Source organism: Dromaius novaehollandiae, unplaced genomic scaffold, assembly GCF_036370855.1.
Source record: "Dromaius novaehollandiae isolate bDroNov1 unplaced genomic scaffold, bDroNov1.hap1 HAP1_SCAFFOLD_115, whole genome shotgun sequence".
NCBI lineage: Eukaryota > Metazoa > Chordata > Aves > Casuariiformes > Dromaiidae > Dromaius > Dromaius novaehollandiae.
This window is the reverse complement of record NW_026991303.1, coordinates 53,601-65,301: the sequence shown is the minus strand read 5'-3', so window position 1 is coordinate 65,301 and position 11,701 is coordinate 53,601. Positions and strand designations below refer to the sequence as shown.

At 51.0% G+C, this 11,701-nt stretch overlaps 1 protein-coding gene across 1 annotated transcript; it reads right to left on the bottom strand.

Moving 5' to 3' along the window:
• Positions 1 to 304: 304 nt before the first annotated feature.
• LOC135325726 (olfactory receptor 14C36-like) lies at positions 305 to 1,240 on the bottom strand. Its single transcript, XM_064503722.1, has one exon. It carries the CDS (start codon positions 1,238 to 1,240, stop codon positions 305 to 307), a length of 936 nt encoding a protein of 311 aa, XP_064359792.1.
• Between the last annotated feature and the right edge of the window lie 10,461 nt (positions 1,241 to 11,701).

The window sequence follows — 11,701 nt, the reverse complement described above, 5'->3', positions numbered from 1 at the left end:
GGTCTCTTGGGGTGCAACTCCCTGAGCACATTCTTGGCCCCAGCTGGGGCAGAAGAGCCCAACCTTCAGGCACTGTACTGAGGAAATCCCCTTTTATTACGGAGATGCTACCTGGGAGGCCAGCCCTGACACAGCGACAGGCAGATTTAGGGAAGGCCTCCAGGTCAGAGAGATGGGCTTTGTGCTGCTGGAGAAGTGGGGTGAATTCAAGCATTTACAAACATGATTGTCGCAGAGAGAATGCCCAAAGCATGAGAGTTGCCTGAGATAAATTAGAAATCACTCGTGAGGTGAGATGGACAGTTCATTGCTGCTGAAACAGTACTAATTGAATGAGTTTCTTCAGTGTGTCCTTGAGCTCCTTGTTCCTCATGCTGTAGATGAGGGGGTTCACTGTTGGAGGAACCACTGCGTACAGGACAGCTGCCACCAGATCCAGAGATGGGGAGGAGATGGAGGGAGGCTTCAGGTAGACAAACATTGCAGTGATAACAAACAGGGAGACCACGGCCAGGTGAGGAAGGCACATGGAGAAGGCTTTGTGCTGGCCCTGCTCAGAGGGGATCCTCAGCACAGCAGTGAAGATCTGCACATAGGACAGCACAACGAAAATGAAACACCCAAAGACTAAACAAACACTAATGACAAGCACCCCAAGTTCCCTGAGGTAGGAGTCTGAGCAGGAGAGCTTGAGGATCTGGGGGATTTCACAGAAGAACTGCTCCACAGCATTGCCTTGGCAGAGTGGTATTGAAAATGTGCTCCCAGTGTGCAGGAGAGCATTGAGAAACCCACTGGCCCAGGCAGCTGCTGCCATTTTGACACAAGCTCTGCTGTCCATGAGCATGCCGTAGTGCAGGGGTCTGCAGATGGCAATGAAACGATCATAGGCCATGACAGTGAGAAGAGAATACTCAGTTGACAAGAAAAAGGCCAACAGAAATACCTGTGCAGCGCATCCTGAGTAGGAAATGGCCCTGGTGTCCCACAGGGAATTGGCCATGGATTTGGGGACAGTAGTGGAGATGGAGCCAAGGTCAAGGAGGGAGAGGTTGAGGAGGAAGAAGTACATGGGGGTGTGGAGGCGGTGGTCGCAGGCTACGGCTGTGATGATGAGGCCGTTGCCCAGGAGGGCAGCCAGGTAGATGCCCAGGAAGAGGGAAAAGTGCAAGAGCTGCAGCTTCCAGGTGTCCACGAATGCCAGGAGGAGGAACTGGTTGAGGGAGCTGCTGTTGGACATTTGGTCCTTCCAGGCTGAGGGAACTGTCTGAGGAAGAAGAGACATTGACAAGTTAGGACAGACTTCTCCGAGGAATATTTTCTCATAAACTCCCCCAAACACACACACATTCCCTCTCCCCATCTCAGCACGACTGTCACTGAGCTTCATGGGTGCAGCTCTGGTTTGTGATGGCTGTGTTTGCCATGAAGAGCAGAGGCCTCTGCCCGTGGGCTCCAGAGGAGTCAGCCCTGACCTACAGCACTGTGAACATGGGAGCAGGGCTGACTCAACATCTATATTCACCTTTTTAATCAGATTTAATCCACTCCTTATGTAGAGGGGCTTTCAGCTTCTTCATTCCCAGTTCTAAAGAAGCAAGTTCATTGTGACTTTTAAGGATTTTTTGTTGTTTTCCTTTCTTTTCTTTTCTTTTAGATGCCCTTGTCACAGCTGAGACGTATTCTTGCGGACAGAAATCCTCAGCACTGCCACTGTACTCAGAGTGACCAGCTGTAGTTCTTGAGAGGCAAAAGGATTCACCATGGCTTTAGTGCAGAGGGAGGAGAGCTGGTCTGTCCATCCATCTTGTTCCCAGTTGCCCTGTGCTTGCACCTTGAGGTGGAGGACAATTGCACTTGTGTTACCCTAAACAGAAACAACAATGCTGAGAGCAGAGGAATGTAGTTCCAAAGTGCAGGTGAACCAACCCAGCACCCTTTCTCTGAGCATCTGAAGGACATCTCAGCCTCCCCCTTCTGACCAGGAACACATCAGGATCCTTCCAGATGCCCACATGCAGCCTGCCAGCAGCATTTCCATGGCCTCAGTATTGAAGTGGCTTCTCCATGGGGCACCTAGATAACACCCAGATGCAATGAGGATCTCTGCCCTTCTGGAGGGCAGCTGCAGCCCAGCTGGACACCCCCCGAGGGAAATAGTGGAATGTCCTAAGGATGGGGTGTCCTGAAGAGGGAGCTGGCTCATTCCCCTTCCAAAGGGAAGGACAAGGGAGCATGGACAGGTGGGAAAGAGGACTACCAGGATGCTTCTGCTGAGGGAGGGAAGCACAGGCAGAGACAGGGGGGCACTCGGGAGTTTCTCCTCCTCTGCACGTCTGGCTGCTGGGGAAAGGACTCCTGCCCTGCACCCCACAGCCTGGAGGGCAGAGGGCTGTGCTGGCTGGGAGAGCAGAGGAGGCCTGGGAGTTTGCAGTTTCCCCTCACACTTTGACCACGACTCTGCTGCCTGCAGCCGTCCCTGCGGGAAGCTCTTTCTCTGTCCCCGTGTCTCTCCCCTGTCAGTGCTCACAGACCCCATCCCACCCACCCACTGGGTGCTCAGCTCTGCCCTGCAGACACCTCCCGGGGGCAGGGCACTGCCCAGGGGCCCCTCCGTGTTTGCAGGGACTAAGGAGCAGGTGAGACAAACCTTGCTGAGGCTGGAAAGGTGATGCTGGCTCTGCCTGTCGGCTGAGGGGTGGATGAAGGGATGAAGAGGAAGGTGTCCTCTCTCAGTGTCGCTGCTTCAGTCTCAGTCCCCCAGCTAAACCTGACAGATCCAAGATTATTTCATCCCACCCAAAGAGAATGAAACTCAAAGCACAGCCTCAGGAAAGCTCCTTCCCTTTCAGGCATCCCCTGACTTGCCCTTCCTTTGGAAAAGTCCCTGCCAGAAATGTCCTCAGGGTGAGCTGGAGCTGTGAGCAGCCCTGACCCCCACAGCACCCTCTCAACCGGAGAACGAACCTGCCCTGGCAGGGGTCCCTCCTCTCACCCACAGCTTCTCCCCACAGTGCCATGGGGAGCTCCCCGGGCAGGCTGAGTGCTGACCCTCACATACAGCAGAGTCACTGCCCAGGCACACGGCACCCTGGGGTGCAGGGACACTGCGCTGAATGACAGCCCGGCACACACCCGGCTTCACCCCCCGGCAGCTGTCCCCAGCAGAAGGTTGCAGGATGCCCTGTCCCTCTGCTGCTATGTCAGGGAATCTCTGCTCTAAAGCACCTCCTTCTCCTCCACACTGGAGAAGCCAGAAGATCCATCCTTTAAAAACCTATCAGTCATGGGCTGGGTTTAGAATACGCCTCCAGAAACATCTGTAGTTTTGCCCCGCAGCCAGGGACTTACCATGCAAAGGGCTGTGATGACTTCTGCCACCATGAGCTCTCCCCTGTCCTCCCACTCCACACTGCCTTTCACTTCTCTCTCTCTTGTCTCAGCTCATGTCAGCAACAGCAGGCAGTGCCCGCAGCCCTGCTGCTCTTGACAGGGGAGCTGCTCCTGCACACAGCTGTCTCTCAGCAGTGCTGCCACGTTGCCATGAGCTCCCTCTGTCCCAGGAGCCTGGCTGCTCTCAGCAGCAGTGGTCCAGCTGAAGGCCTGAATTACTCTGTCCCTTGTGCTCCCTGCTCCTGGGGAATGCTCACTGAACTAGATGAAAATAATTACCTGTGGTCTATCTCTCAACAGTGGAGAGAAACTGATTCCAGCTTTGCAGTCTGTTTCATCAGAGGATGGTTATCTATGAGAGGTGGAAATGTCCCACTCTGGAAGACCCTATTCCCATCTCTTAACTACACAGGATGCCTAGAAATGGGGCAAGAAGGGACATTGTTTACCCATGGTTCAGATATTGATTCACATGAGTCAATCTGGGCATCTGATGCCTGTTCAGAAGCCCCTGGGATGAAGTGGGATTCAGATCCATCTCATGAACTCCACAAACAGAGTAGGTGGGATTACTCTTTGCCCAACCTGAAGTGAGCACAACAGAGGTGTCTGCATGCAAACTCCTTGTCTGTGCTCCCATTATAATCACCAGAGATTTGAGGGTGGGAGTCAGTTACTCGCACACAAACACCTGGTGAAGAGATAGAGGTGGTCTGAGACATGTGCCAGTGTCTGCTTGCTCTGATGGAGCAGCTATGAGACCTACATCCTCCTCGAGCATCAGGTGGTGGCCAAGTGGGGAATGTCCCTGGCCATCTGAAATGACACTAGCTGCCTAACGCTGATAGAGCTTCACTCACCAGGAAGCTGAGACACGTGCCAATCCCTACACTGCGAACAGCTGATGTAACTCAATGACATTAAAAAATAGTCTGTGAGGGCCATGTCAGATACCTGGGGTGTCCAGCACACCACATGTTTCTAGCAGATACCACATGGGACCTACAGGAAAGCCAGGTCTTTTTGGAGTAGTTGCTGGGCAAGTGTTGCGGGGCACCTCAGGTTTCCTGCCTGTGCCCAAACACCTGAATCCCACTGCTGCCTTCAGGCCAAGGCCATCCTGTCCACATTCAAGCAAGCTGCATTAATGGAGGCTCATCACACCCAGGTCTCCACTCATGCCCCTGCACTCCTACAAACTTGTAGCTCTCCTTCCTCTGAATTTCTTCTCACCCCCAGATGATATGAACAAGGACTGTGCTAATGATGTCCACAAGGTAGCTTGATTCCAGGCTGTCCAGGCCCAGGGACTTTCTCAGTGGCACCTTGTCCCTCCTGGAGATCAGGTCACCTCTGTCACAGGCCCCCACAGTGCTGCAGAGACAGCTTGGACAACAAACCCCTCTCCCACCATTGATGTACTGTCCAGCTCTGTTTCCCCCTCACCTTGGGCACTGCAGGGTTTGCTCTCTCAGTGGGAAGCTCCTTCACCATTGCATGGCCACCTGCTCTCTATGACAGCAGAGTCCCTGCTCTGAAGTGGGGCCACTGCATACACGGTGTCCTTGGCTCTTGGTAACAGGTGTCACCATTATAAATGTGCACTCTGTGCCATAGCTGAGGCTCTGCAGCCCAAATATATGTGAATGTCTTCAGCCTGGGGCACAGACAGGAGCAGATGGAGATGCACAAGCTTTCACAGTGCTGCCACATGGCTGGAATCACTGAAATGAGGCGGAATCACCCACACGACTGGAGGGCTGTGGTGGCAGGGTACAAGCCCTTCAGGAGAGATTGTTGGGGAAGATGAGGAGGGAGGATGCCCTTTGTGTGAAGGGGCAGCTCAGATGTATGGAGCTCTTTTCTCTGGGATGGACAAAGGGCTGGGTGAGATCTTGTGGGTGCGCATGAGTTTCAGACTACCCGATGAGGGTGAGGAGGTGGATGCATCTCCTTTAATGAATGTGAGGAAACCTGTGGATCACAGGGCCTGGTTCTTGTGCAGGGAATTGCATCACCCTGTCACAGCACAGTGCAAGCAGTCCAGGAGGTTTGTGGAGGGTGTCAGGCCATTGAGAGGGCTGACCACTCTCACAACAAGGCTTATAACCATATGTTATATCCATAGGTATAACATAGGCCACAAGGACAACCCAGCGAGGTGCAGGCCATTCCACCTCACTTGAGTGCAGAGTGTGTCATGGAGCGATTCATCTTAGATCACCTTTCTGGGTATGTGAAGGAGAAGAAGTTGACTCAAAAAGTCCACATAGATTACCTGAAGGGAAATAATTCCTGACCAACCTGATTGCCTGCTCTATTAAAAGAGCTGAACCGCAGAGGAGCGAAGAGTAGTGGAGGTCACTTATCATGATTTTAAGCAAGGTATTTGATGCTGTCTCCCACAATATTCTCTTACATGAGAAAGGCATTATGATAGGCTGGGTAGACAACCAGGTGGTTACCAAGCTGGTTGGGTGGTCGAGCTCAGAGGATTTTTATGAATGGGTCAGGCTTTACCTGGAAGTTGCTGACAAGCGGAGGGTGCAGAGGTCTATACTGCCACCTGAGCTGTCAGCTTCATCTGTGGCCTGAAGGAAGCAATTGTCATCACATTTGAGATGACACCTAATGGGCAGAACAGTCACATACTTGAGGGCTGCCATTCAGAGGGACCTCAGCCAGGAGGAGGAATGGGCTGTGAGGATCTTTGTGAAATTCAAGAAAGACAAATGCCCCTCAGATAGACCAACACCCTGCAGTGGTACAGAGTGAGGAGTCCCTGGCTGGGCAGGAGCTCTGAGGAGAAGGACCTGGGAGTCTTTGTGGGCAGGGAGCTGAATGTGCACCAGCAGCATTCCTTGGTAGCCATGGAGGCCACAGCATCCTGGCCTGCCTGAACCAGAACAAAGCCAGGAGAGTGAGGGAACTGACTATCCCCCTCTACTCAGGCTTCTTAGAGCACATCTCGATCCTGCATCCAGTTGGGGCCCCGTGCAGAAGAATGCTGTTGATTACTCTGCGTGATTTCAGTGGCCGGCCCCCAATGTGTTTGGGGGCTGGAGCACTTGACCTGGGAGGAGAGGTTTGTTCAGCCTGGAGAAGGGAAGGCTTTTTGCGGAGACTCGTAGCAGCTTCCCAAACTCAAGGTGGCCACCCACAGTGCACCAGTTTTTTTACAGGGATTCATGGCAGAAGAATGAGAGGAAATGGTTAAAAGCTAAAATTGCAGAGCAGGGAGAAAAATCAATGAGGATAATGAAGCATTTGAAGAGTTTATGGCCTCTCTTCTTCGATGCTTTCAGGATGCTGTTGGACAAAGCACGGAGGAACTTGGTGTGCCTTCAGCGTTGATCCTAGAGACCTCCCACGGTGCCTTCCAGCTGAAATGAATGGGTGATTCTGTCCTCTCTGGCAATAGCTACTGTGATTCTTGCTCTCCTGAATTCATTTTCTGCCTGTGGGTTAGCACCACACATGGCGTCCCCAGAGCCAGCCCCTCCTAGCAGTTTGAGGCCATCAAACTACATGAGATAAAACTATGAGCAGATTAACTGCATGTTTCCTGTCCTGCTCTGGTCAGAGTAGTTCAGATTCAGGGCTGCTTGGCAGGTACCCCCAGTGGCCCTGATTTTTCATTGGCTTCACCTTCTATTGCATTTTCACCTCTTTTCCACCTTACAAGCCCTTCTCTTTTACCACCCTGATCTCCTCTCATGCAATCAGCACACCACTGTTTACCCATTGACCCTGGTTTTGCTTGCTTTGTACCTTCCTTTGGCTTCTCTGAGATCATTGCCATGCTAATTTCAACTGTTTCTGGCAGTTCTTTTGAAACAGTGTGGCCTTTATTGGTTGGTCATGCTGTTATCCTGTCAGAGGCATGGCAAGATAGGATGAGCCATCTGCACACACACATTCACAGCTGACACAAAGGAGCTTGAGTCGAGAGGGACCTTGAGAAGCTTGGAGATGAGGCCAACAGAAACGTCCTGAAGTTGTGCAAGGAGAAGCGACAGGTCCTGCCTTGGGGGAGTGACCCTGAGGAGAAGGGCCTGGAGAGCATGAGGGATGCCATATGAGCCCGTGGTGCATGCTCACCACAGATCCGTCCAGCTGCATACGAGGCTGCATTAGGAAGCGTGTGGCCCCCCACACAAGGACTGTTTTTATCCCTCCACTCAGCACTGGGGTGGCCACACCTGGAGAACAGTGTGTCCCAGTGTGGTACACCCAGTGCTGGAGGAATGGGGAGGACCTGGAGAGAGTGCAGAGGAGGTGTGCCAAGAGCAGGTATGGGTCCTGCAGCACATGAGCTGTACAGGGAGGCTGAGGGACCTGGGCTACATTATCCTGGTGAAGTGGAGGCTAAGGGCAGTAGAGTAGCAGCCCGTGAGTGCTTGAAGGGAGGTTTCAAAGATTTTGGTGCTTTTTTTGGTGGTGGGAAGCAGCACGAGAAGGGGAAAGAGCTACAGTATTCAGCTTGAGAGCTTCAGAATGGATGTTAAAAAAAGAAATGCCCCTTGAAGGGTAGTGCTGTGGTGCAAGAGGTCAGGCAGAGGGAGCCTGTGGTGAGCCCCTGGCTTTGTGTTTGAAGGAAAAGCAAGGGAGGGTGGAGAGACATCAGTAAAGGTGGGCAGATCCCTGGGTGAGAGCAAGGAGGGGAAGCAGGCTGGGTGTCTACAGGCTGCAGTGGAGCAGGCACAGGCATGGGACAGTGTAGGACAGGCTCTGGTGGAGAAGGCCAGGGGCACTGCCAAGGCTGAAAGCTTCCGACAGAACTGAGGTCTTTGTCCTCTTGGCTATGGCTGCTGTACCTGCCACTGAGGCCTGCCAGAAGACACCATTTCCTTGTAGTCCAGGGCCTTGTTTCCTCCTCCTGCAGGGAGTCCTCTCACTGTCCCTCACTCAGTGTGGCACACCCCCACCCTCACACTGCCCCCACAAAGAGCCCTGAGCAAAGCAGGAGGGAAACCATCACCCTACTCAGGGGCTGGGTGTCAGTGATGGCCATGTGGTATGATAAAACACATCCAGGTTTTCTAGGCATCAGAGCTACTCGCACATTTTCTCTACCTACCTGTAACAACTGCCTCTGCTCTCATCAGCCCCTGGAGAGGCTGTGTGAGTAATGGCCCTCAGGGGGACCCATTAATACTCCAAGAAACTTTGGGATTTGCTTCTGAATTCAACTTCATGAGAGGTTGGTTCATTCTCCTCTCAGAATCTGAGGTTCATGGACTCAGCACCAAATACCCCTGAGGGGTCACTGCAATGCAAAAAGCCCTAACAAGCCATGTCTATCTCCATAATTTCCCTCAGTTTTTCAGATCAGGTGTGGCTAATTGGAGAGGTCTCAGGAGTGTCTTTACAAGAGGAAGACTTGAAGAAACAGCTAAAAAAAGACAACAGATTCCTGCTTTTAAAGTTTTCTTTACTTTTCAGCTTACAGAACAAGTGATGTGCATATTCTCCAATTCATAGTGACTCCGAGGGTCTCCCAATGAATCCTGATGTGTGAGAAAAGCAGGATTTTTGACAGCAGACATGTACAAACAGTCTTCCCCCTCCCCTCCCCAGCCCCACCATTTCTCTCTTCGGCCACTGGGGACCTACATCACCCTTGTAAAAATCAACCCTTTTTCCACTGGCGTCTGTAGCAGAGTGTTACAGCCTCTATGCACCAATTCCCACCTGCTTTCCTTTGAGAACTAGCTGCAAAGAGACATAGGAGGATAATTCTGAGCTGTGATCAAAACAACAAAACATGATACATTTGAATGAAAAATTAAATACACTCCTTAACTGCATGCTAAGTCCAAGCTGCCTCCAGTAATGTTCACTTTCCACAAGGAATAACCTTGCTAGAAATATTTTTGACAGCCAGACAGGAAAGGAAAGATAGCAACACAATTCAGGAGCTGTCTAAAGAAACAATGAGACTTCTGGAAGAGGAGGCAAGATGAACTATCTGAGTGATTGAAGAGTAAGAGCAGGAGGAGAAATGGAAAACTATGGAAAGTTTCTTTCTACACATAGTCTGATGCAAAGATGACTGTAGAAATGATCAGTTTAATCAGGGCATGGGGAAAGATGTGAAAGATTGGTGAGGTTAAAAGCACAGTAGAACAGACAGAGCAGTGAGAATGCAAGTTTGAGGGAGACTAATATTTCTTCTCCTGGGATTCAGACCCTTCCTGAAGATTTCCAGTAGTTCCTCAAAGGAAAACATGGACAATTTATTAAAATTATTGAATTATTTCAGCTGAGGAAAAGGTGCTCATATTTTTAACACATTTTTAAACAGTCCTTCACCTTTCCAGGCAGAGCTCAGGTGTCTAACCACAAGCATGCAGTGGCACTTGGAGAGGCCCTGGTGTATGTGAGGTACTTGCCTGGGCCTGGCAGCTCTCAGAGTTGACCTGCGGGAGACCAGAGCCCCTCTGAGGTGCAGATGGAGGCGGGGCAGAGGGGACCAAGGCACCTACAAAGACACCACATGTCTGTGTCCCTGTCACTGCATCTCACCCCGGGTCTGGAAATCACTTTCCTTTACAAAACACACACACACACACACAGACACAGACACAGACACACTCTCACTCACTCACTCACAGAATCTGCCCCAAACACCAACAAGGAGGAGTACAAGAACATAAAGACTGTTAAAAGCTGAAAAGTGTAAAAAAAAATTCTTTGCTTTTTAATTTCTTCTTTGTTTCAATTTTATTGTCATTTTCTAAACATTTCTGTTATAATCAGGCCTACAGCATGATAAAAGACAACACCGAGTCCAGGGCTCACCAAAACCACTCCCTGCCCAGGGCTCTCCATGCCACTCCTCACTCGTGCCAAAGAGCCAGGCACACTCTGAGGGCTCAGGCTCTCTTGACCAGCAGTGAAAAACAAGGTGACTGGCTTCAATGAAATGTGATATTGTTGGATGGCCAAATTGGCACCAATCTCAACATACCTGTGCTGCAGTGCTGAGGCCCTAAACACCTAGCCACACTCCCGGGACAGTCAATGAAGTGTAACTGATTTTAGGCAGCAACAGGGAGGAGGCTGATCTCACCCAGTGCCAGACCCCTTCAAGGCAGATGTCTCTGCCTAATCCAGCTGCCTGCACTTCCCTTTCTAGGCAAAAGAGAGAAATAAGGTGTCTCCCTGAGAGGTCTTGGGAGAGACTTCTGCTGGTGACCAGCTAATGTTCCAGAAAGGTTCCTGTAGCTCCTGGATCACATTCCCCAGCACTGCCTGGGAACACAGTGACAACAGGGCATCTCGGGCAGCAGTAGCCTCTCTAGGTGCCCCAATTAATAAAGGCCTGAATGTAAACTTTTAGTCAAAAGTCCAAACCTATTCAAAGAAGAACTCTATGCAATAACTGAGAAAAGCCTTCCTTTCCAGAACTTCAAATACTATTTGTCAATTCTCATGTTGTTTTTCCTTTCTTTTTTATTGGCAGCACCATGTCCATGCACTACAGTAATTACTTCCTCTGTTCGAGTTTCTTTGTATGTTCGAGTTTCTTTCATATGTTTGTACAGTTATTCATCACGCCCTATTTGCTACCCGCACTTTGAATGGGGAAGTTTTCTGCGGAGGAACACCTCTATTTAAATTGACGTACTTCTCTCTCTTCTGCCTCTCTGCCCTGTCTTCTTCCTCGGCCTAGTCTGTCTTTACAGAGCTCTCCCTAGAAACATGAACTGTGATTGAATCACAGCACTTAGGATGGACAAGACCTCTGGATGTCATGTCCCCCCAGTCCCACCTCCCTCCTCCATGCAGAGGGAACTAAATGAGCTTGCTCAGGGGCTCACTCCAATTGCACATAGTCCACAAAGGTACTAAGAGTGCGCTTCATCCCATGTCCCAGGCCATTAATGAAGAAGTTCAACAGTGTTGCCCCCTGTGTTGATCATGGAGGGATGCCACCAGTAACCAGCCACCAGTTTGGCCTCCTCATACCACTAATCACAGCCTTTGGACCTGATGGACCAGCCAGTCTTCCACCTGCTTTATGGTTCATTTATCGAGTGCAGATCTCAACAGTTTGGCTACAGGTAGAACAGGGATGACTGTGTCAAAGGCCTTGCCAAAATGAAGGCACACCAAGTCCCCTGCTTTCCCCTTGTGCCCACAGTCTTCTGGTAGAAGGCATTCAGGTTGGTCAGGCAGAGTTTCTATTTCCCTTTGATCAGCCCATGCTGGCTCCTCCAATCCTTGCCCTCCATGTGTTTGGAGATGGTTTCCAGGAGCATTTGCTCCATCACCTTCCCAGGGACTCGCATGAAGCTGACCT